The sequence below is a fragment of the Canis lupus genome, chromosome 17, assembly GCF_048164855.1.
Source record: "Canis lupus baileyi chromosome 17, mCanLup2.hap1, whole genome shotgun sequence".
NCBI lineage: Eukaryota > Metazoa > Chordata > Mammalia > Carnivora > Canidae > Canis > Canis lupus.
In genome coordinates, this window is record NC_132854.1 from 3,938,191 (window position 1) to 3,966,030 (window position 27,840).

General features: G+C 38.0%; 1 protein-coding gene across 1 annotated transcript in view; it reads right to left on the reverse strand.

Annotated features, from left to right (window-relative positions):
* The window catches only part of MYO16 (myosin XVI), a 480,319-nt gene that overhangs the window by 283,448 nt on the left and 169,031 nt on the right, over nt 1–27,840 (reverse strand). The window contains exons 11-13 of the mRNA XM_072782401.1: nt 20,525–20,635; nt 12,017–12,082; nt 2,885–3,012 (exon numbers count right to left, since the gene is read on the reverse strand). Of these exons, the coding sequence (XP_072638502.1) occupies nt 2,885–3,012; nt 12,017–12,082; nt 20,525–20,635 (305 nt within the window). The remainder of the gene's footprint in view (nt 1–2,884; nt 3,013–12,016; nt 12,083–20,524; nt 20,636–27,840) is intronic.

Below are 27,840 nucleotides of genomic sequence, written 5' to 3' on the forward strand. Positions count from 1 at the left end.
GGTGGCTCAGCGGTTTAGCGCCGCCTTCAACCCAGGGCGTGATCCTGGAGACCCGGGATCGAGTCCCACATCCATCGGGTTCCCTGCATGGAGCCTGCTTCTCCCTCTGCCTGTGTCTCTGCCTCTCTCTCTGTCTTTCTCTGTCTCTCTCGTGAATAATTAAATAAAATCTTTTTTTAAAAATCTGAAAATTATTAAAAAACTATTCCTCAAGATGAAGCCTAGTGTGCTGGTGGGGCCTATAATTATCAACAAAGTGAAAAATAAAATTAAAAATTTTAAATAAAATTTTAAAATTCCTGCTCTCATCCTAAGTTATATAGTACATCTATTCCAGAAATATTTGTATGTTGATCTCCAAATTTTAAATTATCCTTCATAAATGCTGCTTATAAAACACAATAGACTTTCTTGGGGTGTCTGGGTGGCTCAGTCAGTTAAGCATCCAACTCTTGGTTTGGGCTCAGGTCATGATCTCAGTCAGGGTCTTTAAGGTGAGCCCCGTGTAGGGCTCTACACTCTCCAGATAGTCTTAGCAGAGCCCTACATGGGGAAAGACTCTTTCCCTCTCCCCATGCCCTTCCCTCCTGATCTCTCTCTTTCTCAAATAAATAAATCCTTTAAAGACAAACTAGAGGGATCCCTGGGTGGCGCAGCGGTTTGGCGCCTGCCTTTGGCCCAGGGCGCGATCCTGGAGACCCGGGATCGAATCCCACGTCGGGCTCCTGGTGCATGGAGCCTGCTTCTCTCTCTGCCTGTGTCTCTGCCTCTCTCTCTCTCTCTCTGTGACTATCATAAATAAATAAAAATAAAAATATAAAGACAAACTAGACCCTCAAAAATGACCTTTAAACAATGTATTTAGCTAAATTCTAAATTTACAAATTTTAATAAATTAGTATAATACGTGCAGAAAGCCTTTATCTTAGTCAAGACAATCAAGGAGACAGAGAAGCCACATAAAAACATAAATTATGAAAGAAGAGAATGATAGAAATAATAAGTCCTATAATAATATTATTATAATAATAATAATAATAGATTTTTTCTTCATTTATTGAAACCTGAATGGGGAAATCCTTTTTTCTTTTTTTAGAAAAATTGATATATACATGGCATTATTAGCCTTTAAAAAATGTCCCAAAGAAATACTGCTTCTGCAGGATATTAACAAGTCCTACTGGAAAAACAATTCCATGAGCAAATCCATGTGAAAAAGCATTGAGTTAAAGATAAACAGGTTTATTTACTAAAAGAACTTGCTAGATACTGTGAAATCTGTAACAGGCAGATTCCCAAAGGACAATTCATTGGCAACTCAGAACTTTGCTATGGACCAATGTCTTTCAAAAGAATTCAGTGGATTCAATAAAAATTTAGGAAAACCCATGGATTCATGGCCATCATTTTGGGAAGCCTGGGATGGGCTGCTGGAAACCCCAGGAGCCAGCCATGTACCTGAGGAGCCAGCCATGTACTGGTATCTGGGTGTGAGAGTGGGGGAGCCTCATTCAGGCCCAGAAGCCAGACTGTGGGCTCATATCCCACATACAGCATCCACTGGACCCTAGACTAATGCATCACCATTTGCTAATTCGTACTCTTGGGCTCACAATCCCAGATTCACTATTTACTAGTTGGAGACCCAAGACAAGGGGTTACTCCTCCGAATAAACAGTTATCTGACACATAAAATCATGATGCTGATAATAATACCCATCTTATAAGATTGTTAAGCAATGGATAAGGGAATACATGGAAAGCACCTTCTGGAGGGTCTGGCACTTATTAAGTTCTCAATAAACATCAGTTGTTATTACTGCCCATACTAGTGTATATGCCCCACCATCTCATTATTTTAGAAATGCTCCCCTTTTTGGTCAAAGTTAGACTAGAGAATCCACCAGGTAAAGCAGGTAAGAACACAGTCACCTGACTGAAGAATAGCTATGGCCACCACTGCCCCTACGCCTCTCTTACCCTGGGAACACTTTAGAACAAGCGTAAAAGCAACTCTTTGCATGCTATTTTGAAAATCAGAACACTGAAGTTTGCAAGCCATCCATCTGACCCACTATGGGACTTCTGATCAAATTGATAATGTAAAAGTGCATAAATAAATGCTTATTTAAGTACTTAAATGTCTTCTGGGTTCTGGCCAGGTGTTCCTGTTTACTCTCTTTCATTGCACTTTGATGAGTTATGCAAAACTTTAACTGATTATACCTCGGGCAAAGCCTTGAGGATTTATAGAAGTCCCCTCTGGTAGACGTTGCTCCTAATATGAAACATAATTCTCATGCAGATCTTATTTGAGTATCTAAATAATTCTTTAATTCTTTATCAATACATAATCACATTTCACCTCTACTTCTTCAGTTCCTGTGTGTCTGTGTGTGTGTGCGTGGTAAGTGTGAAGCTTTGTTTCAGTGATTGCCCTGAGCATCTGGCTATTTATTAGCTAATGTTGCCATTATATTTCAGTATAAAATACTTTTGGGCAATACTTTGGTAAAATACAAACAAAGGTATATACCTAGAAGCAGGTGGGAAAACCCACAATCGCAAGGTAATAATGTGTACCCTGTATTTTGGACAGTACCACATAGTGGGTGCTAATAGTGGGTACCTTTCTTTCCCCATGATTTCTGAGGTTTGAAAGCAAAAACACTGGTTCTAAGCAATAAATCTTCAAAATGAATTGAGCTTCAGGTTAAGTGCATGGATATTGATTTAGCCACACTTGGGGCTATTTCTAAGAGAGATGCTCCTCCTTGTAATGAGTCAAATGTATTTATTGCAAAGACATGGGACTGCCTCACGTCCAAGCTCCCAGTGCAGCACTGAGCATTGAGGGGCGAGGGGGAGGCAAGGGGCGGCTCACCTAAGGATGAAGCACTGTGGGCGCTGCTCCTGGAAAAGCTGGTGAAAGGCTCTCTCAGCGCAGGAGAAGATGTGCGGTGGCAGGGACGAGCAGGGCTGCCCGGTGCTGCTGAGATACAGCTGAGACACCTGCCAAGCAGTGCAGGAAAGAGACAACCATGAGAAGGTTCAGGCTCTTCCTCGTCAGGACACAGTTGACTTATTTCCAATGTTCAAACTGCCAAGGAAGCTCTATTTCTGAGACTCATTTATAATTATGAAACGTTCAGGAAATTATGCCCTTTTCAGCATGTTTTAAATGTTCACAATGATAAAACAGAGGCAGATATTTGATCCTTCATTACTTGGTTCACAAGCTTGAAATTATTCTGCTGTCCTTAAGCAGAGCAATTCACACAAATCCAGTTTGATAGAAAGCCACGAGGTAAGGGGCACCTGCGGTAATTGCATCACATGCAACAACTCTCGGAAACATTCCATTTCAGTAACGTGAGACAGAAAGGATTTTTAATCCAAGTAGAAACCAATTGCAGCTGAAACACAGAAGAATTTACAAACTTCTCAGAGAAACAAAAATTAACTTAGTTACAGTGACATAGTGATTTATGAGGATTGCCATGGGGCCAGCCTCGGTAGTTCTTTTGAGTTTCTAGTAAATTCTGTTACATTAGAATACACACTGGATGATGGGGAGATGTCTGAGTCATGAAGAAATATCAGACAAAATTAATTTTTCTTTTACAAAATAACTGGCAAGTAGCCTTACGATGTCAGGGTTGGGAAGTTCATCAGAAGATGGAGGGATGTGTTCAGACAAGATCAAAGTGCATCCATCCTGTCATGGCGGCCTGGGTCTTTGGCTCTATGGGCATTAGGGGGCTGATGGGAAAGACCTGGATGAGGCATTTTGACTGGATGGTCACAGCGCATCAGGAGCACTTCCCTGATTCTAGGGGTGGAATGGAGGTTACACAGGTGAATGAATACCTTTGTTTGTAGGAAACGCACAATGCATGTATTCAAGGTTGACCAGTAAATCATTTGAAAATGGCTGGAGAAAAACATTGTTTGTGCTATTTATCTGCAAATTCATAATATGTCTGAAGTTATTTAAAGTCATAGGGAAAATACTTTTTTTAAAAAATAGGATACATGGATTGGGATGCCTAGGTGACTCAGTCAGTTAAGCATCTGACTCTCGATTTTGGATCAGGTCATGATCTCAGAGTCATTGAGCTCCGTGGACAGTGCAGGGTCTGCCTGAGATTCTCTCTCTCCCTCTCCTTCTGCCCATTTCCCCGCTTTCACACACACTCTCTCACTAAATAAATAAAACCTTTAAAAAATAAAACTGAATAAATGATCTACATTTATAAGAAATAATTGAATGAATCTCACAAACATAACATTGAAGTGGAATCTATCAGACATATGAGAGAACATTCTATAAGATAAAGTATAAAACCAGGTAAAGCTAATCTACGCTGTTAGAAGTCAGGTCAGTGGTGATGATGAAAGATGATCAGCTGTCTACATGATGAGATGAAGTGCAGTGAGTGACACAGGCATGTGACTTGGGGTCAGGCTACTATTGACCTTCAGATGCTACATAGAAGAAGGAGGTCCCCAGTTGACCTTTACCCCAGTTGACCTTGACCATGGGTAACTGAGACCATGGAAAGTGAAACCACAGGTAAGTGGGACAACCATATATGTGAACATATACAAGACTGGATGAGGGGCAACTGGGTGGCTCAGTCAGTGAAGCGTCTGTGCCTTTGTCTCAGGCCATAATCCCGGGGTCCTGGGATTGAGCCCTATATCAGGCTCCCTGCTCTGCTCTCTCTCTCAAATAAATAAATAAATAAATAAATAAATAAATAATCTTTTAAAAAAGACTGCATGAAAGGATAATAGTTTTGGGAGAGTGGTTGTCATTGCTTATGAAAAGGCATTTGCCTGTGTTGATAGCACACAAAACCATCTAATCTAAGACATCATATAATTAACATAGCTTTATTTTCTGTTCTAGACAGAAAACAAATGTCACAGTTGAAGTAGGGCACTGTGTGTTCTTAGCACATCTCTATAGCTGTATCCCAAGCTCAGGAGTGTATGTGACCAAGCACTTCTTTATTTGAAATAGTTCTCAGATTTTTGTACTTGAATTATTCCTTTAAAATGGGTAACAAGTCTATGGCCATAAAAAAAATTAAAAAATAAAAAAAAAATAAAATGGATAACAAAATAATTGTTGATAGTGATGTATACATTATAACTCATAAACCAACCGGGCTGTTCTAGTCCAGCTCTATTTCTTTGCAGGATAAATTTCTGTTCCTTTTGCAAACTTGTACTAACACCATTTCATGTCCCAAGTCTAACATGGGCCTAATCAAATTTCAACAGAATGTTTTTATTTATTTTTTTTTTCAGAATGTTTTTAAACTCCATTTGTAAAATCTTATTGAGAATTTCCTTAGACATTACAAACATGGCAAGACAGAAGAGATTCAGGAGTATATACGACTCCTACTCCATTGCTTCAAATCTCACATCTTCTCTTAAGGCCAAGTTTCACTAGACATTAGACATGTAAGGGATCTTGGGTATCTAAGTTTTTTCATGATAACCAAACTAATAATGTTTCTCAGATCCCTTCTCTTAAAAATCCTCTCCTTTCCATACAGTGTTAGACTTTATATTGTAGAATATTCCATTGCTACCACCTGGTAATACTTAGCTCAATGCTGATTCTATGCTTTATAAGTAATGTAAATACAAAATAATAATGCTAATAGAATAGTGCATTTAATTAAGATAATAATCAATTCTACTTAATTATTTCTATTGAAGCTTGAAGATTTTCACTTATGTTTCAGTTTTCTGACAAGCCATGTAAACTTTAGGCTGGTTATCATTGCCACTACCGTTTTTATTATCAATATTTTTTTTAATTTTTTTAATTTATTTATGATAGTCACAGAGAGAGAGAGAGAGAGAGGCAGAGACACAGGCAGAGGGAGAAGCAGGCTCCATGCACTGGGAGCCCGACGTGGGATTCGATCCCAGGTCTCCAGGATCGCGCCCTGGGCCAAAGGCAGGCACCAAACCACTGCGCCACCCATGGATCCCTATTATCAATATTATTGCATGTTCTCATCAGGTCCAGCCACTACCACCAGCAACAGCCACTCCCTTCCCATATGCCTTCTCTCTCCACCTTATTCTGTCCACATCTGCATCATCTGGGAACACAAGGATTCTGGGTAGGGAAAATTTTTAGTGCACTATTGGAGCTCATGGGTGAGAGGGCATCATATCAGCCTCAGTCATGGGTAACTTCCTTTGTTGGACTCTATTTCTAATGAATAAGGTCTTTTTTTTTTTTTTTAATGGATCACCCCCCTCCTACTTTCCACTGTGCATGACACTTCCCAATAAACTGGGGAGAGATTGAAGAGTCCTGCCTTGTTCTGATTTCTGAAACCAATCATGCAGTTCCACAAGGCCATCCAGAGGCTCCCCAGCTGTCCAGGACCCCTAACCTGGTGGAACCTCCCTCATGTCAACAGCTTGATGTGCATAGGCTCTTCGCTTCACACTATGGTAGGAATATGTCACTCTACTTGCCTGATTGGATTACCTACCCATTATCTATATAGCCTTATCTAGATGACATATTCTGGGAAAAAAATATCTTGTTTTTTTACAAAGATTCACACATAATAACGAACAAAATTGCCTCTGGACTCAGCATTTGTGCCACCGAAAACCGTCTGTCATGCATTTGCTCTGTGGTTACACGACCTGGATTTAAATTCTCTTCCTCTCATTCATGGAAGACTTTAGAAAATTTCTCAAATCTACTATAGTAGGTTTTTAAATCTACTACTTGGGTTTTTAAATTCCAGAGTGGAAATAATAATTCTTATATTTATTGCATTGCCTTTTGTGATTAGCTGTGATGATGATATATGTAGAGCCCTTTGCAGTAGACCTGCCACATGACAAGCCCTAGACAATGCCGCATCCTCTTTCCAGCCCCACTCGTCCAGAAGTGATAAACTCTGTTCAAATCAGCAACTCACCAAACTCAAACATGGCAATGGAGATATTAGACCAGCACCAAGTGGAATCTGAAATTAAATTAAGCCCTAAGGGGCAGCCCGGGTGGCTCAGCAGTTTAGCGTGGCCTTCAGCCCAGGGCATGATCCTGGGGACCCAGGATCGAGTCCCACATCAGGCTCCCTGCATGGAGCCTGCTTCTCCCTCTGCCTCTCTCTCTCTCTCTCTGTCTCTCATGAATAAATAAGTAAAATCTTAAAATAAATAAATTAATTAATTAATTAATCCCTAAGACTGGCATCCCATACCAGATGCTATTTTACACAGTGGGAGACCTTAATCTCACTGCCAGTAACGGACAAAAAGAATATGGGTGTTGATCATTTCTATACCCTTGTGTACTTGAAAATACAATCTTGAGAAATTATCTCCAGGTATTTTATCTGGAATGGTATCTCATTTTGCACATTGAGATTTCAAGGTGATATAGCTTTGGTTTGTGAAGTTCATAGTAAAAGAAACAGTGAGAAATACCTGAGACAAGTCTGATGTCAATGTTTGAGGGGCCAATGAGTATCTACTGCTGAAGGGTCCACTCTCATGACATTCACATGTTCACTGGTTTCCACAATGATACAAACACCAAGATGCTCATCCTTTCTGATTACTACCTCAACAATGCATTAGACCTGGTTCTTTTCTTTTTAAAAAATATAAATATTTATTTATTTGAGAGGGTGGAGGGAGAGTGCACAATAGGGAAGGGGTAGAGGCAGGGAGAGAAGCAGACTCCCTACTGAACAGGGAGCCTGAAACAGAGCTTATCCCAGGACACTGAGATCATGACCTGAGCCAAAAGCAGATGCTTAACCAGTTGAGCCACCCAGGAGCCTCTAGACCTGGTTCTGTAGTAGCCGCCAACTGCCCTGTCATTGTGGTCTCCCCAACCCTCCTCCCTTCTCTCCCTACTCCCTTTCCCTATCCTCCTCCTCCTTCATTGCTTTCTATTATTTTTCTACCTCATTCTTAAGCTTGGTGTGAATCCTAGAAATCTTACAAAATGAAATATCTATGTGAATTATTCCTAATCTTGCATCCAATGTAGAACCTCAACATTATTCCAATGTAATCACCAAAAACTTCATATATTCACCTGACCCTGGTTTTCCTCATCAATTTCTCTTTTCTTCCATTTTTTTTTTCATTACAGATTCTCCTCAACCCCCAAATTCAAAACCTATATCTTCAAGGGATGTTTTTTTCTTGTTTGTTCCTCAGGTGAAATTCTCTGCAGATTCTTATTGTCTTTTCACAGATTCGCTCAACTTCTGCCCATTACCACTAGAGCCCCCACACAGGCCCAAATAGGCTTGCTCTTGGATTATTTCAGTAGCTACTAATTAGTCTTCTTGCTCAAATGTTTTGTTTTGTTTTTTTTTCTCAAACTGATGACGACAGACTTGTAAACATTATTTGTATCAGACTTGTTTGTTTTCTATGGGTCTTTATTTTTCAAAATTAAAACCCAAACTCTCTAACTCAGTTTTATACTCTAGATCTAAACCAGATTTTTCAATTCTGTAGCTTTTTGAACTTTTTGCTCTTATAAGATTGGTCTGTGCCTTCTTCTCAATGATCCTATTTTTTTTTGTCCCCATAATGTAATTCTAGATAATTCTCCCAAGTATACCTCTCCTTACCAGAATCTTATTCTTAATAATTCCCTAAGATTTGTACCAATCACATTGCTTTTCCACATTCCTTTTTTAACTTGATAAGATTTATTTCCCTCCAGCCTCCTGACTTATCAGTTAACAGTATGCAGTCTCAATACAGCTATCTTACTGTCCTCAGCCACAAGAGAAATCTGTGATTATTTTTTATCATTATTTATGAAGTATCTTTAGAATGTCAATGCAGTTCTTAAGGATGAGGAGACTCTTAGCATCCCCAAATATCTAGTATAGCATATTGTGTTTAATCGACTCAATACATGCTTCTTTTTGCAAAGTCTGTTCAGAAAGATCTGGCCACTTTTCCATTTACTCCTCCCCTACCTCTTACAGGTTTAAAATGTCACTTGCCTTCAGCATAAATAAGCAGCACAATAATGAGGCCCTTTCTGTTGGTGATACTTCATTTACAACTGTCTGCCTACTGGCCCACTAAGCGCCACTCCTCCCTAGTGACTGTTCACATCACATCAACATTGCTTATGGCCAGAAGCCACCTCATGGACAGGGCTGCCTGCTGCCTTGTTTTATATTAGTCTCACAATGCAGTTCAACACTGAGTGCTCTACATCCGTGATTAATGGCCTCCTAGAAATAACAAATGAATGTTATACAAAGCCTAATATAACATAGTTAATGGTAACAAAATTAAAGTGAGCTGCAGATGATGCATGTGGAGTTCTTTTCAATATGAAACACAGTGTTACCCTCTTGGCCTACATAATCTTTACAGATATAATCATATTCAGTGTCTTAGTTTCTTCTTTTATTAAACTAATGAGGGAAGAAACTAAACTATCTGAACAAAATTTATTAAAGATAATAAGCATATTAAAAAATAAAAAATAAAGATAATAAGCATACATATAATTACATAATCAATAGACATAAAAATAAATGAAACTTTCTCTTGCATGTCCATAAGACAATGAGATAACTTGATGTGGTTCAGTACACAAGTAACTGATTTAAAATTGCAAGGTACTAATATTGCTACAGAGGATGTCCACTAATTCAACCTAAAAATTAAGTCCTTATATCTACCTAATATCTATAACTATATTATGAGTTATTACTTATAGACCAGGAAAGTACACACTATTTGATTCTACATAGTGGAAGTGAATTTCAAAAGTACCAGACACAGTAAAATCTCACTATGGCCTATAAAATGTGGGCAATTTTATTGTAAGCTTTTTATCAGTGCATATTTCACCTAAATATATTTATTTTCCCCTTACATTCTATACCAGGGTCCATTGTAAATGATGGATATAAAGGATGATACATAGAAGTTACATGCTGCACTCACCATTTTAAGTTTTAATGAACTGTTCATGCAAAAATCTCAATGTATCATGTTTTATTCCTACATTAATAAAGAAGTATGTCTCTAAATGTCTCTCCTTTTCTCTATTAACATGTATTTCTGAAAGACCTGCAAATGCAACATGTTATTTGAAGCCATAAAACTACCACCCTGTTAACACCCTAAAAACAAACAAGCCACAAAATCATAAGTCTGTTCCATTTGAGATACAATATAACATGACAAGTAATGCCATACTAAAACAATTTATTATATTATATTTCTCCTAATACTTAGTATTTGACCTCTAGATCTATAGAAGCATTTACATAATATCTATGTATGTATATATTTTATGCAATTATTTAAAACTACCTTTTCTCTCACCATAAGCTTCTTATCGATCCTATAATCCAATATAATACCAGAATAGCACATTAATAGTCAGCTTTAAATGGCAGGGTTTCTCTCTCTCTCTCTTAAATTAAATAATAAAGAACTTGTGAAGTACCAAAGATTCAGAAAGTTGTGTTTAAAGCAAAATAAAAAGCCCTAAATACTTATTTATGAAAGGCAGAAAAGTAACCTCATAACTATATAATTTCAATGACTATCAAGTGAAACTCCAAGAACTTAGAAAGAAGGAGACCATAAAAATAAAAAGTAGAAATCAATTGTATAAAGAATAAATATACAGTAGAAAAAATTTTAAGTCAGGAAATGTTTTTCTTAGAAAAGATTAATACAATCAAGAAATTCCTAGCAAATTGATTTTAAAAAGCCACAGAAGGCATGCATGACAAACACTGGGAAGGAAAATAAATCATTCAAAAGTCTACAAACATTTAAAAAATAAATAGGACTCATGAATAATTAAATGCCCAAAACTTTGGGACATAAAATATAATGAACAAAATCCTTGAAAAGCAAAATTATTAAGAACTGACATAAAAAGAAATAAAAATACGAACGGTCCATATGTCTGTTTAATCATCACAGATGAGGTTAACTTCCTCCTCCAATAGAACTCCAGAGATCACTGCAGGTGATTGCTCCTGCTCTGGTCTGTCACATGCCCACACACTCAGGTTGCCCAAAGCTAAGGCTGGGATCAGCCTGAGTGCAATGAGGACAGTGGGCAAGGTGCAGCAGTTTTAAAGCAAGAGTAGAAGGGACTTTGGTAAGAAGGGTGGGGGTTGGGGTAGTGAAGGGGCACTCTTTATCTCAGGCAGTATTTCTGTAAGAATTCTTCATTGATTCCTTGGAAGCTCAAAGAAGATGTTCTCTCTTCCTCCCTTTTCTCCTCCAGTCTCCCTCTTACTACCACCCCCACCCAATATCTATGAGCAAATCTCTGCTTCAGGAATACGTGTCCTGTTTGTCATGCTCCTGCTCCCTTGGAGGGATTCTGCTTCAACTGGAACCAGCCTTGTGCTTACAAAAAAATAGAGCACTTGCATGATGATGATATTTTTACTCTTTACCACTTGAAAATCATCCTGTGTTTTCAGTTGCCTGGAATAATTTTCCAAAAGCAATTTCTCTTTGAATTTTGAGAGTCTCATAATTAAAAATGGAAAGTCATTTGGAAAAATGTGTAAGATTCAATATTATCCTTTCTTATTCTCATTGTTTTAACATCATAGAACTTTTCTGAAAGAGGTTATGATGTTGAAAATAAGGACTATAAACCAATGATCTTGAATTAGTCAAGAAGGTATGGAAAGTAGAGGAATATACTATTTAATTTTAGAAGTCTGTCTAGTGACTACAATTATAAGAAAATTACACATTATAAGTGTAAAGGAATCTTTTGATAAGATGACATTCTTTTCCATTTTTATCTCAGAACAAATTAAAGTCGCTATTATGCAAATATTCAATTTAGAATTTTCTGAGAAGTTTTACTTTACTTACTGTTTTGGAGTATCTCCTTAATCTATCACATCATTCTTGATGTGAATAAGTATGTCTCTGGTGCTACCCCTACATTTTTAAATGAAATTTGAAATGTTATACATACCATGGTGGAATATATTGGAAGCTCCTTGAATGGGTTAACAAGCAAGAGGATGTCTCCAATAAAAGTCTGTTAAAAGAAAAAGATATAAATAGTTGGTGGACTTTATAAATAGAACATTTAAAATTAAAAATGGCATAATTTTAAAATCATTGCACAAAATACAGAAAATAAATAAAATCCATACTTTAATATTTTGTGAACTGTTTTATAAGTTTGTAAATAAAGAAATAGAAAAGTCAAATTCAAATAAGATAAAACCAACAGGCTTGTTTCAGCAAACACATAACACATGAAATGACCGCATTCTAAAAATTTCTTTTCTTAAAGGGGTTTTGTGAGAATCCGACTGGATAAAAAATATAAAATTAAAACACATGACAAAATGCACTGAAGGAAATAAATGTGGTAATGAGTCCTATGCTGCTAAATAATAATAATAATAATAATAATAATAATAATAATAAAATGCACAACTGAAAAATGAATAAAGCACAAAAAGCAAATAAAAATATTTTTGTAATAAAAAAGGGACAAGTAATGAGATATAAAGGCACAAAGAACAGAAAGAATAAATAGAAGTCAAATAATAAAATGACAGATTTAACCCCCCCAAATCAGGAATTACATCAAATATAAAGATACTAAATACTCTAATCGAAAGATAAAGATTATAGACCAGATTAAAGTACTAAATATATAGATTAAGACAATTTAGAAGTAAAAAGATAAAGAAAGATATACCTGAAAACAATAATAACAACAAAAATGTGGTTTAGTAACACTCAATTCACACATACACAAAAATAAAAGTGATGAAAAGGAACATTTCATAATGATAAAATGTTAAACCAGTTGGAAAGATACAGCATTTAAGATATCTATGAAACTAAAATCTAGCACAAAATATACAAAGCAAAAACAACTGTAAGGAGAAGAATAAATTCACAATAATAGTCAATATTTTAAACAATCTTTTTCTCAGTAACTCATGGAATAAGGAGACAAAATTTTGAAATAGAGAATTACCAAGTGATTAATTGACTTATATACAACACTGTTACCTAACAATTCATCGAAATTGAACACAGACTAGTTTCATTACATTTAAAGGACTTGAATCACAGAGCATATAGTCTGGTCATGTAGAATTAAGACAAATTAATACTGTATATCTAGAAAACCACCCACTGTTTGGGAATCATATAATGCATCTGCAAATAATCTATAAGTCAAAAAAGGAGCCATGATGCAAATGAGAAAATATTTTGATTATAACATATTTGTGAGACACAACTAAAGATATACTTAGTATGGAAATTATTGCATGAGGTGCTATTTATAAAGTTAAAAAGAAGAAGGGCTGGTAATTATTATCTAAGTATACTTTTCAAGGAGCTCATTAAATTACATCAAATTATATAGAAATATAATCAGCATAACAGCAGAAATTAATGTAATAGTAAACAAAAGTCAAAAGGTGGTGTTTTGAACAATGTAATAAAAAGGTGAGTACTCTAACACAACTGAGAAAACGAGAGAAAATACACAAACTACCAGTATCCTAAGTATTACATTAACTAAAGACAGTATGACATGAAAACAGATAAAGAGACATTCGGAATCATTTTTTAGTTACTAAGTTTGGATACTTAGAAAATGTAGACAATAACCCACCATCTTACCAAAACGAACATAGTTAAGATTTAGAACATCTGACAGTTTTTTTCTGTAAAAGAAATTTGAATCTATGTCTAAAAACATTTCCACAAAGAAATTTAAGCTTCACTGGGGAATTGGAACACCACTTCATTTTAAGATGCCTGCATAAACTTCGTATTATAAATCTAAGTAGTATATAGAAAGAAAGGAAGATTACAGATTGTTCTCCTTCATTAAGTATATGCAAAAATCCTGAGCAAAGTATTGACAAATTAAATCCAGTAATACATTCAACAGATAATCTGTTTCAACTAAGTTGGCTTTATTGTAGTAATGTAAGTTTGACTTCATATTAGTAAATCAACTCTCATAATTTTTAAAACTAAAGAGTAAAGACTAAAAGCCATATGATGATCTCAATAAACGCCAAAAAGCATTTAGGAGCATTCAATGCCCACTCTTGATTTAAAATGACTTTAAAAATTAATATAAAGAACTACCTTAATCTAATAAAATTTAGCCATACCTATGACAGTGCTACTGCAAACAACTTGCTTAATGATTTTTTTCCTGAGATCCAAAATGAAATAGGGATTGTCACCTCTCATCATATTTTTATTAAGAATGCAATCCCATGGGGAAAAAAAAAAACATGAAAAGAAAGTAAGGAAACTATCAAGATTTAGAAAATAAAAATAAAAGTCATTACATACCTTACAGTAGTATATGGAGAAAATCCAAAAGAATCTCCATATAAATCAATATTTACAAATGAATTTAGCAAGTCTGGCAGATGAAATATGAATTTCACAATCAAATTGTATTTCTATATTTCTAATACACAATACAAAAATGAAATTTGCTTGTATTTTTCAATAAGAAAATACCATTTTGTTATAGCATCAAAAGTTGAAAAATGCCTAGAAACAGATATAATACAAATGGTCAAGACTTCTACATCAAAAATTTAAAAATGTGCGGCACCTGGGTGGCTCAGTGATTGAGCGTCTACCTTCGGCTCAGGGTGTGATCCCGGGGTCCTGGGATCAAGTCCCGCATCAGGGAACCTGCTTCTCCCTCTGCCTATGTCTCTGCCCCTCTCTCTGAGTTTCTCATGAATTAATAAATAAAATATATAAAAATAAAATCTAAAAAAAAAAATCTGTTATGTTTAAAAAAATTTAAATGTTCCAGAGAAGTTAAACATGGACAAAGGAAAGATATTAACCTTCCATGATACACTGAGAACTTCTATAAATCAAAATTTATTATACTGCTATAGTGATTAAGATATCTCAGACCAGTTTAGGCAAAAATGGATCCATACAACAGAAGATGGGTTCTAGAGACAGACTTACTCCCCATGGTCATCTGGTCACCACAAAGGTGCCAGCGCAACTCAGCGGGGGAATATATCTGGGGAAACATTATTCTGGATCCTCCTCTTGTACCATAGTGAAATCACTTTCACACTGGTAATATACCTTAAATGTTAAAGTTAAAACAACCAAACTGAAAGAAGAAAATATAGGAAAATGGCCTAGGCCAAATTTTCTTACGTGGGACACAAAAAAAAGCTAAACATAAAGAATTTTGCAAAAACTGCAAGCTTCTATCCATCTACAGACCTCCTAGAAGATGAAAATGCAAGCCACAAACTGGGAAAAAATGCTTGGACATATGTATATCTGACAAAGAATATCCTGAATGTATAAAAATCCCCACATATCAAGAAGAAAAGTAAAACAATCCAGTTATTTTTAAATGTCAATATAACTGAATGGGCACCTCATGAGATGAGATGGCCAAGTGAGTGACACATATGTACTGGTCACCATTACCACTGTAGTCACCAAAATCACAATAGGATACCACAACCACCAGAATGGCTAGCATCTGTTAAGACCACTAATACCACAGCCAACACTGATTATACTGAGTGTTGGTGAGGTTGAGGAAACCCAAAGTCCTGGCAGGAGTGTAACCACTCTGAAAAAGTGTTCGACTGTATCCACTCAGGCTGAAGGTACCTGTGATGCTGTGGCATTCCAGGGCTCGGTGCATGCCCCCAGAAGACAGCTCTACACTGCCCCCAAGGAAATCCTTGGGTACACGTCACCAAAAAAGGCACAAGATGGTTTATAACAGTATTATCCATATAATTTACATAATTGTAACAGCATAATTCAATAACCAAACAATGGAGACAACTCAAGTGCTCCCCCACTGTAGAGCAAATAAAGAGGATATATTCACACAGCTGCTAATTTTTTTTTTTTTGCTAATTTTACAGAAGTAAAAATGGATAGCTGCTGCCAAAAGCAAGAGATTAGATAGTTATCAGAAAAACTACAATGAATGAAAGTTGGCACATGCAGAAGAGAACACACCAGGGTGAGTTCTTTTATATAAAGTACAGAAAAAAATACAAAATGAATCCATAGCTATGTTTGCCAAACTATTCTGTAATGCTTAAGGTAAAGCAGAGAAGGGGTTTCTTATATTCCCCTTCTTTATGAAGCTGCTGTTCACCTGGGCATGTTCCCCAAATGAAAATGAAATATACACCCATGAGTGGTGTACGACTTTCTTTAGATGTTGTGATTCAAGACAACATTGACTTAAAAGAAGGACTCTACAGCCAAGGAGAGGAGAAAAAAGAAGTAAAATGACTGAATCAAATGAAGGCTTTTGTAGCAAAGCATCCAAAGATTACTCAGAAAAATGAAGAAAAAAGGTAGACTGAGAGAGAAAGGAGAGCTCTGCTCAGGAAGGAAAACTGAGGAACTTTCAAATAAAATAAAAATACTTCTAAACTGCACTTTCATACTGAGATATCACTTCCATGTCGATCTAATTATTGAAGGAGCTTGAGACTGTCTTTGCAAGTGAATTTTGTGATAAACGAAAAAACGGTCTAGAAAAATGCTATCTGAATGTTAACAAGAGACTCCTAAGGGATGTGTTTATATAGGCTTTTGCCACATTCTCAGGAAGTCTTTTTGAAGAAAGGTAACTTGTAAATGTTTTGCAGAGAAAGAATTTTCTTTTTTTAATTTAGACACCTACAGATTTCCTTTACCTCATCTTTTGTTTTGTTTTGTTTTGTTTTTAGATGGCTCACGAGGGTCTATGAGGTGGAGTGGAATGACAGGGGAATGACATGCCAGGTATCGAAAATGGTAGGTGAGGCTTTAGATTCCAGGCTGGGGGGCAGTGGCAACTGGGGGAAATGCATCTGTCTACATAATTTCACATATCCTTGAAGTGATGGAAACTTCAACTTCTGATACAAGCTTGCCAACTTTAGCCTCTTGAACTCTTCTTACAGAGAAGACCCACTACATCCCATGGGGTCACCTGGAGGGGAATGTTCAATTAGTAAGTGGTCAAGTGAGCCAGGCTGACTACCTGGCTTAACCAGGTGCAACAGGAGCCTGTGTTTATTTGGGGGTTTCTTTCTTTATGAGCCTCTCATCCTCCGTATTTATCTGCCATTCACTAAGAAATTTGATTACATACTCAATTTTTGCTGTTCCAGTTGACAGTAATGATTCAGAGAAAGAAATGCCTTTATTCTTTGCATTATTTAGCAAGCCAACACTTCATCTCTTACAATTCATTTTGTTTGATGATTTGAACACGTCTTACTGCTATGGGATGTTTGGAACTTTCCCAATCTGATATCCAACTGAAATGATATACACTTAATTAAAAGGGCAAGTTATGTTTGCTCCTGAATTTTGGCACCAAAAGGAAAAAAGAGAGAGGGAAAGAAAAAAAGAAAGAAAAACAAAGAGTAACTTACAGACTGTTTTGAAATATCATCTTATATAACCAGTCAGATCACAGCAAAAAGTAATGAAAATCCTGGTTAGACAATTAATTCAGCCAGCATGTGTTATGTTGGCTCTGATGGGCCTGCGGCAGTAGTGGAAGTCCATTCTGTGCATATTTTGAAAGGAGGGATGCTGAGATTTGCAGGAACATGAAATGTGGGACATAGAAGAAAGACCAGTATCAATACTCTACCTAGGCACTTAGGTCTGAAACTGGGAGAAGAGTAAACTGGGGCAGGGAGGAACGTGTAGACAGAGTGGGTGTGGAGGTCAAATGACCAACTCTGAACACAACATCTGAAACCAGAGCTTTTGTATTTGTGGGAAGGAACACTTCTGTTTCCAATTCATCATGGATGGATACTTCCTTAAAATGTAATAAAAATGAATTCCTGTAAACATGGCATTGAAAACAGACAAAGACATAAAATGCAAGCCTGGATTCTTATTAGATTCAACAGACAGAAATTAAACTATCAAATTGTCATAAGAGGTTCTAAATGCCTACCTCACTACAGAATGGGAATAAAAAGTTTGCACATCCAATGGTCCACAGGATAAACTCTGAGAAGCACTTGTTATATTCAATCAATAATGTTTAAATGGTTTGTCTATCTATTAAAGGCGAGTTCAAATAACATAACTTGGAGCGCTCATCACAAAATTGATCCCAAATGATTTAGCCCTTCAATATTTCAGGCATGGAAAAAAGAAAACTCATGTCTCACGCAGTGGCAAATTTATATTTTATGTGAGCTTTAGTAAAGCAGGGAATATTAATTCTGCATAATCCAGATAGAAAGAGAAACCCAGTGGGCAGAGAGTATCTAAGAAGATGGTCCAATGTGTGGAGCAGTTGGAGTCCTGACTCTGATAAACAGATAGGATGTCCTCGTCACTTGAGATTGGAAAGTGCTTGACCAGGCCTTGCAGTGAGCAAACCCAGCATGGATCCTATTGTCACAAGGCCAGAATCTAGCACAGCAGCTAGGCACTCACCAAATCACCACTGAGATATCTAACCCCAAGCAGTGAGAAAAAAGATCCGTTGTGACTTAATCAGAAAGGTCCGGTGAGGTTTACTGAAAGACTGAAGAACTTCCAAGTGGGAGTTTATAGAGCTAAGTGTTTATTTCATTGGCTAGAAAGAAAAACTTAGAGGGAAGAAACTAGCCTAAGGAAAATCCTGACACAGGCAAGAGGGCAATCACTGGTGGCTAAGGGCATCAAGTCCCACCGGGAGCCGGATCATGAATGAAGATTGTGGCTATCCTCTCATGAAAAGTGATAAGCCACAGAGAAGCTTTAAGACTGGGAGTGTCAAGGTTACATTTGTTCATTATAAGAATGACTCCAGGGGCACTTGGGTGGCTCAGTGGTTGAGCTCAGGTCGTGATCCCGGGGTCCTAGGATCAAGTCTCACATCGGGCTCCCCACAGGGAGCCTGCTTCTCCCTCTGCCTATGTCTCTGCCTCTCTCTGTGTCTCTCATGAATAAATAAATAAAATCATAAAAAAAAAGAATGACTTTAGCTCCTGGTGAGATGGGATTGAAAGGGAACAAGGTTTCCTTGGGACAGTTAGAAGGTTGTTGGAGAAGAGATGGCAGTGACTTTGATGAGGATGGTGACCACTAAGGTGGAAGGTAGACCAAGTGGATGTTTGGGAGACAGAGGCACTCGAGAAGCATGAAGGACATGAAGAAATCCAAAACAATTTAAGCAGTGGTCTTCTGGTAATATAATTACAAAGTTAGGAAGAAGAATCAGCACAGTGTTGGAAAGGTGAGAAAATGGAATACTAATATGCAAGTTAACAGGGCAGTCCCAGAGAGCAAAGTTATCACCTTTCACCACTTTATGTCAAGGACTCAATCCCATTCATTTTGATAGAAGGATGTAACTTTTAGTCTATTTACAGTGTCAGGCAATACATCCAAACATTAAGATGCTGCACTGAATTTCGTAGGCTAATCAGCACCTGATGATTTGTTACTCCAAAGGAAATCGCAGACTTCACATTTACATGAAAATTACTTAATCAATTTCTTAGTAGAGTAGGGGGGAAAGGGTGTTATCAAAAAGGGACAGCACCTAGGGGCATAATCAGATTTCTCTATAGACATTCTGATTGAATTGCTCTGAGTGGAATATAACAAAATCAAGGAGACAGAGACAGACAGACGGACTAGACAGTCAGGAACTGAGATGACACAGTGTCTGAATTGTTCTGCATATTGGAAGACATAACACATATAACCAGGGCCGAACCACAGCAAATTAATTCTCCATGCTGTCATCTGAGGCATATATTTGTATCTTGTTATCAGAGATTGGTGTATAAATTATTTACTTTACAGATAAAGCATTTCCTAATAACTTAAAGAGACAGTAGTTTCTGTTTTCATGCAAATAGAGAGGACACCCTTCAAGCACAGTGAACTTATCCCCTTTAGCTTCCATTTCCAGGTCTAGCACGCGAAGTACAAGAAGCAAACAGCATCTTTAGAAGGGACCTGCAGATCCTGCTGTTTCTAGCAAGATCTTCTTCCATACCAAACTCAACAACAAGACTGTTGTCTTTCTGCAGGCTTTTTTTTTTTTTTTTTTTTTTTTTTTTTTAAGATTTCATTTATTTGAGAGAGAAGGAGATAGAAAGAAAGCACAAGCAGGGGGAGCAGGTAGAGAGAGAGAGGGAGAAGCAGACTCCCACTGAGCAGGGAGCCTGACACGGGCCTAGATTCCAGGAGCCTGAGATCATAACCGGAGCCAAAGGTGAATGCTTACCTGACGGAGCCCCCCAGGAGCCCCTGCCCACAGGGTATTAACTTTCACTTAACAACTCTGCAATTTAGATCTTTGCTGAACTTGCCTTAGAACTAAATCAGAATGAACCCAAACTCCAAGAAATTGACCTTAAGGTATGCCGATGACCAGAAACAACAAGCCCTTTCCTTGTGAAAACTGGCAGCGAGACAAAGCAGTGCACAAGGCAATCTCAAAGGCACTTACGTATATCTGATTGTTCCCAAAGCGCTTCTGAATTTCATAAAGCAGGGTGCCATCGTTCAGCTCGCTGAGCGTAGCCAGGTCATCACTGGGAGCAGGAGGCATCAGCTTGACCTCGGGGGGGAAAAAAATAAATAAGAGCTATTCTAATTGCTTTCCAATCAACTTTCTTCACAGCTGGATGGTCCATTTTCAATTACATGTCAAAAGTTTAAAGACCATGTGAGTTTGAAACTGTTATTAAACGATGAAATGGTTCACTCATAAGGGACAAAAAAAATTCAATAGCCACAGAGACATGTATTCAGATGAGAATTTCTGTTCTATGCCCACGAGCGTGCATGCATGCACCCACACTCGCTGACACAAGCACTCCCAGCGTTACCTGCTGTTCTGCAAAGGCATTTGATGCCCAAAATCATTTCAGCACATTGACTTTCCCAGTCCTCGCTTAAAATATAGGCAGCTCTGAGTGTTCTGAGTCCTTGAAGACCAGCAGCTGAAAAGCTCATGTATCTACAGTGTTCCCAAAGCTAAAGCAAAACTTCTCCTATTACTGTTGTTGGCATGGTGAAGGACCCAGGAAGCCTGGAATTTAGTTTCCGCGTACATGTAGGAGGAGGCCAGATTTTTAAAGGAAGACTAGAATTCTGGGTTGGGATTCTTATTCTTTTCTATGTGACTCTTACAATGAAAGTAGCTATGAGATTAAGATAATTCTATCATAAAGGAAAACATGCTTCCCTATTCAATGTAACAGAAAGTGACAAGACTTAAAAAACTGGGAAATATTTCAAGTAAAAAAGATAGATTTGGGTGATTTAGTTGGATGAAAAATTCCTTACTTACAAGTTCAGAAGGGGCAATGTCTAATTTTACATACAAGATATGCTGTGCAAAGCAGACATTTGATAAACAGAGAGGAGCCAAAGACCAAGAATATTCTTATCAATGCCTCAGTGAGTTCATTGGTGCACATAGTGAATTTTTAATAACAGTAAGCTTATTTGCTTTATTTTTATTCGTGTTTGTATTCTATATTTGCATTTGCCTTTGTATTTACATTGGCATTATACATCTTACTATTATATGTATCACTGTTAAATAATTTGAACTTAAATATTACTATTTATCAGCTGAATGTTTATGGCATTGACAAATATTGCACATTAAAGAAATCTAAATGTAGGATTATTTCTCTGATATGAGTGACTAGTTCGCAAAATGCACTCTTTCGTAAGAGTTCACAAATTCAAGTCAGTGCTTGCCCAGACAGCTTCTAATCCTTCAGTATTCACAATGGAAACTCAAATTCTTTACTGGGAATCTCAAATGGTCAGAAGAGTGGTTTTCTTTCTTCCTCTCAGAAGGGTGTCCTGCAGTGGGCTCTCTGGTATTAGACATACCACCACTTGTGTAAGCGGCAAACACCATCTTCCAAAAGGAAGTTGTTTATGCATAAAAAATTGATTTGTAAAATACTCCAGACCTCATAAAGGTCAAGAACAAGCCTTTCCTCACTGCACATGCACATATTCAACCAACACCTGAGTTCATTTCTCTCTGTTTTTGCAGCATTTAAAAGAAATATGCCTGAAAATATCTTCCAGAATTAACCTGTAAAGAGCATATCACATAGTCTCATTAAAATTAGTTAATTAGTTAATTTTAATTAGAGGCATAGCTTGAACACTCTGTCAGAAATATTTACTTAAATCATCAGCAGTGGAATCCAAGAGTCGGTACTTGTGGATAAAAATAAAAGTCATAATGCTCTGCCTCTCCTGATAGTCTTCAACTGGTTTTGACAACCCAGTTTTGGGATTGTGTGATATCTGTTTTTTGTTTTATTTTTTATTTTTATTTTTTTAACATTATACCCTTAGTTCTACATTAAAGAGTCTCATAGGCCCAAAATGCTGCCAGGGAAGCGACCAGCAGTCTGTATGACCCATGCAGGGTTCCCCTCTGCATTTTTCATCAGTTGCACTAATTTGGTAAAAATCTTACATGCCGACTTGAGCTTCCCTACCCTAAAAATGCAGGGAAACCGAAGCACCTGTAAGGCATTGATTATTTTTACATTCATGGGGGTCAGTGTGTTAAATCTCAGTGCTGTATCTTCCCGGCTGGGGGACGTTGAATCTTTTTCTTCCTCACATTACTAAGACACTTTCAATTGTCTCTTAGAATATGAAAGACAACTGGGAGTCCCGCACAGAGGCTGTGAGGTTTAGTTTCCACGGAGGCCCAGCAAGGCACTTGCTCTGCAGACAAGTGTGCAGTAATGGGGTGCAGCGTTACCTCGGGAAACATCTGGAGAGGATTGCAAGCACCAAAGGTAAACTTCCTGCCAACTTCCATGAGGACTGTCTTTGGAGGAAGGGGTGAGGCAGGCATTTGTGGAGGGTTCTGGGTCAATCTCTGTGGCTCTCAGCAGAAGCCATCAGCTCTCCTCTGCTTTAAAAACTGGAGCTTTCTTTCACACATCCCTTTTTTAAGAAAGGATCTGCTGTGAAATAATCATTTTAAAACGTTTGAAATTGGGACACCTGGGTGGCTCAGCAGTTAAGTGCCTAGCTTTGGCCCAGGGCGTGATCCTGGAGTTCTGGGATCTAGTCCCACATGGGGCTCCCTGCATGGAGCCTGTCTCTCTCTGCCTATATCTCTGCCTTTCTGTCTCTGTGTCTCTCATGAATAAATAAATAAAAGTCTTTAAAAAATAAAAAAATAAAAAGTTTGAAATTCACTGATACCATCCAACATCTTTAATTAGTAGGTGCAAAGCTTAATGCCCAAAGAGGCCACATGGTTTCCCTGCGGTCACACAGCCTCCCTGTGTGGGAGAAGAGGGTCAGGGAGGGGGCCCTGAAGTCACAAAGAGCCAGAAAGTCACTGGTGAGCAGCACAGCAGGAAGAAGCAGGGCGTGGTTGGCAGCAGAGGGGAAAAGGGATGGGATGTGCCCCGTCAGGGCACTGGGGCAAGAGGAAGGAAGTACTGCAGCCCACTGTGCCTGCAACTGCACCAGATTTACTGCTTGCGATCAGCAGAGATGAGATAGAAGGTTTACATACAGACAACTGCTCTGTATCCCAGGATTACAGACGCAAGTGTTTGCCCTTAGATACGAAAAAGTAGTTTAGAAAATAAGTACAAATGGTAAGCATGTATTTCCAAGAAATAAAACCCTACTGGCAAAAAGTCTTTATATAGAGACAGACATAAAAGGAAACTTTCATGATCAATTTAGGGACGGATGTAAATATCTTTTCTTTCCAGAGTCTCTGCAAGCACTTCCTGAAAGTACAAAAATGTACACGGAGACATACATGCAGATATGCACCCCGGAAAGCTGATATGGTTGTATATCTATATCTATACACATTATACACGCACACATTAATACACGCATATCTACATACTCATGCATTTACATGAGATGCCACAAGCCAATAATGGATAGCAATAACTTTGAACAATGCAAAAATAAGACAAAAGTCTCCATCGAGTTAGCATACATATTTAACTCCCAAAGCATCAAAAAAAGGAGACAAATCAAAAATACGATTTTTTTCTTTGGAAGAAATGGTTTACTTTTCTAAGATAATAAACTTCCTCTTATAACCACAGCTCTAACAAGCGCCATGCAAATTTCTGGGTGTAAGTTTAGAAAAGCATGAAGAGTACTAACAGAAGTCCCACATTTGTTCCGACAAGCCCGAAAGAGTTATTGCAGACATGTCATTGGTATTCTTGAGGATTTCCATCTACAGTGGCACAGCTGTTTCTTGGGTTAGGGAAAATACTAGGCTGACAGTAAAAATGTGAAGACGCCCTAGCCTGTCTGCAGTAATGCAATGTGACAAATACAGTGTGGGAGCCAGTCAGGGGAGGCATTCCTGGCATTTATCACATCAGGATCCCAAAATGATCAGGAAGGAAGCTTTCATAATCTTAAGCAAGGCTACCTAAGGCACACACTCTCACTTTTTTTTTTAAGGTTTTATTTATATGAGAGAGAGAGAGAGAGAGAGAGAGATAGTGAAAGAGAGAATGAGGAAGGAGGAGAGGGAGAAGCAGGCTCCCCACTGAGCAGGGAGCCCGACATGGGACTCAATTCCAGGACCCTGAGATAGCTCATGACCTGAGCCAAAGGTGAATGCTTACTTGACTGAGCCATCCAGGCACCCCCAAAACAGACACATTCTTTATAAAGATTTCAAAAGCACTGGGTCACCTGCTAGCAAATGGAAAGAAAAAGAAAAATACACCTCTGAATATTTTATGTTCTAGCTGTAGGTTCGATAATGTCTACAGCCAAAGTCCACCAAGTGATTATACCACAAGGCAAAACAGAGACAGACAAGTACACAAAAAAGATTAACATCCTCTCTAAGACTGACCACTATGATTTCTATGAAGTTATATATTCCTATATATCTAGGTTAAAGGAAATATCTAGAATATAAACTAGATATAGTTTAGGATAGAAAGTCAGGAAGAACTTCAGAGAAACACTTGGAGAAACATTTCGAGACCCAAAGGGAACTAAAGTTTTGGAAATATTCTGACTTCCTGGATTCCTGGTCTCCACTTCTCAACACCACTTGGAGTACCATAACCTTTACCATTTTGTTTGTGACTTTTTCCTCTGGAAGATTAGCAGTATATGTGCAGAAACTGTACATCCACTGGGTGGCTCGGTGGCTGAGCATCTGCCTTTGGCTCAGGTCATGATCCCAGGGTCCTGGGGTCGAGTCCTGCATCAGGCTCGCCTCCCTCTGCCTATGTCTCTGCCTCTCTCTGTCTCTCATGAATAAATAAATAAAATCTTTTAAAAAAAAAGTCCAGTGGACACAAGAGATGGTCTCACAAGTGGGAGAAAAATGACAGTATCTTGAGGAAAGAACCAGATATTCATGAATAAAGAAGAAAGTGGAAGTCAGGAAAAAATAAGTGAGGTGACCGGGATGGTCCTATCAGGGAAAAGTGTGATATTCTGAGAAATACTAAATTTTCTAAAGCTTAAACTCATCATCATGCCCATACAGCATTTTAATTATTTTCCCCTGCTTTTTTAATTCTGTTAGAAGTTTCTACAACAGATGGTAACACCTGTCAGGTCCTTTCACTGACTATTGCTTTGCTTGGCTGAGGAGTTACACTTTTGGGTACATGGGTCTGGGCGTGTCTGTGGACCACAGAAAGAGAATTCTTGCCAGTCTTCAAGAGTCCACGACCGCACATGCAGCCAGGAGATGCCAACCTGCCTCCCATCTATAGGACCACCACAGGTCAGCAGGACTCTGGAAGGATGCTCCTTGCAGTACCCCGGACACAGAGCTTGATCCAGAGTAAAAGATACACCTGTGATTCTCAGCAATGCACTGACAGTTCTGGAGCTCAGTCATTTTAAAACTTAATCTGTGTTGCCTGGGTGGCTCAGGCGGTTGGGTGTCTGACTCTTGGTTTCAGCTCAGGTCATGATCTCAGAGTCTGGAGATGGAGACCTGCACTGGGCTCTACGCTCAGTGGGGAGTCGGTTCACCCCTTCCCCAGACCCCTCCCCCACTCACACACATGCACGTGTTCTCTCTCAAATGAATAAATAAACCTTAAAAAAAACTTAATTTGTAAATCGAGCTTAAGTAATGAAAAGGCATAATAATTTGCCCATAGTGGTATGTTGAGGATTAAGACAATGCAGGCGGATGCATGTTGAAGTGCTGAAATGTTAATATAAAGCATAAGTTTGCATCATTATTGTCTAAAGTCATCTACATTTCCATTGATAAAAATAAAGCACAGTGGATGTGTTGACCAGAATTACATCAAGAGCAGATAAATTCAGCCATTCCGGCAAAACCTAATGTATTGTCCATTTAAATAATTACAATAAAAACATTAAATGCATCTTACTGCATTTTTACTCTATTCTTGGTAAATGTGTTATAACTTTATAGCCCTCATTTCTGTCAGCTTCATAGCAACCCTGTGAGACCTATATCATGTACCCATTTCATAGATGAGGCTTCTGAGGTCAAGGAACCTCTGAGTCAGGCTTTCAGCAGTAAACCTGAACCAGAGCATCAGCCTTTTTCTGCACACCCATACTAACATGCTTGCATTCAGTGCAATAAAAACTGGACCTCAATTTCAAGTGTGAACTAAATTTAAATAAATACATTTACAAAGGAAGGAAATGGAGGAAGGGAAAGGAGGAAAAGAAGTCAGGCAGTTAGAGAATGAAAGAAGAGGGTAGGCAGAAGGGAGGGCAAGGCCAAATGGAAAGGAAATTAGAGGAAGAATGTCTTGCAAACTTTTAAGCAACTGAAGAAAAACTGTACCTTCTTGGGGATATTATGTGTTCATTTTAGGGATTATCAAAATCAAAAATGCTTAAGTCTTGAATATTCATTCACACAGTTAGCATTTGATAAAATCCACATTTTATAAAAATCTGGAAGGAGCGATACTGTGGTTTTTGTTTCAATTTTTAAAAAAATTCTACATGACATATTTCTCTTTAAGATGTTAATCAAAATGTTCTTGCTTTGACAAGCCTTTTCTAAACCTCTCCTATGAAACGTGAAAGTATAATCCAGTCAGTGGATAATGCCAATCTTCCTCTAGAGAGAATCACCTACCCACCTCACCACCAAGAACAGTGCCCACAGTGGGTGATGCGAGCGAATGTTCCATCCATAATATCAGAACACAATCCTGAAATAGCCACTCCCTCTTCAGGACCAAACAGAACGCGATTCCAATTGCTTTGAACGACTAGGATATAATTATAAATTATATAATTATAAAGAGCTTACATTAACATCAGAAAGGCTATTCTGTAAGGGTTGTACTTGACATCATGTTGTGAGTGTCCTCTCTTCAATTTTTATTTTTTTAAGATTTTATTCATTTTAGAGAGAGAGTATATATGTATGAACGGGGAGAGGAGCAAAGGAAGAAGGGTAGCAGATGCCCTGCTGAGCACAGAGCCAGATGATGAGCTCTATCTCAGGACTCGGAGATCATGACCTAAGCCAAAACCAAGAGTTGGATGCTTAACCAACTGATCCACCCAGGTGCCCCTAAGATCTTAATTTTTTTAGAGCAGTTTCAGACTCACAGCAAAATTGAGAGGAAGGTGCAGGGATTTCCCACACACCCCTGTCCCCACTCATGCACAGCCTTCCCCACTACTCATACTCCCCACCAGAAGGATGACATTCATTACAGTTGAGCCTACATGGACATATTGCCGTCACCTCAAGTCCATGGTCTACATGAGGGCTCACTCTGGTACATTCTGTGGGTT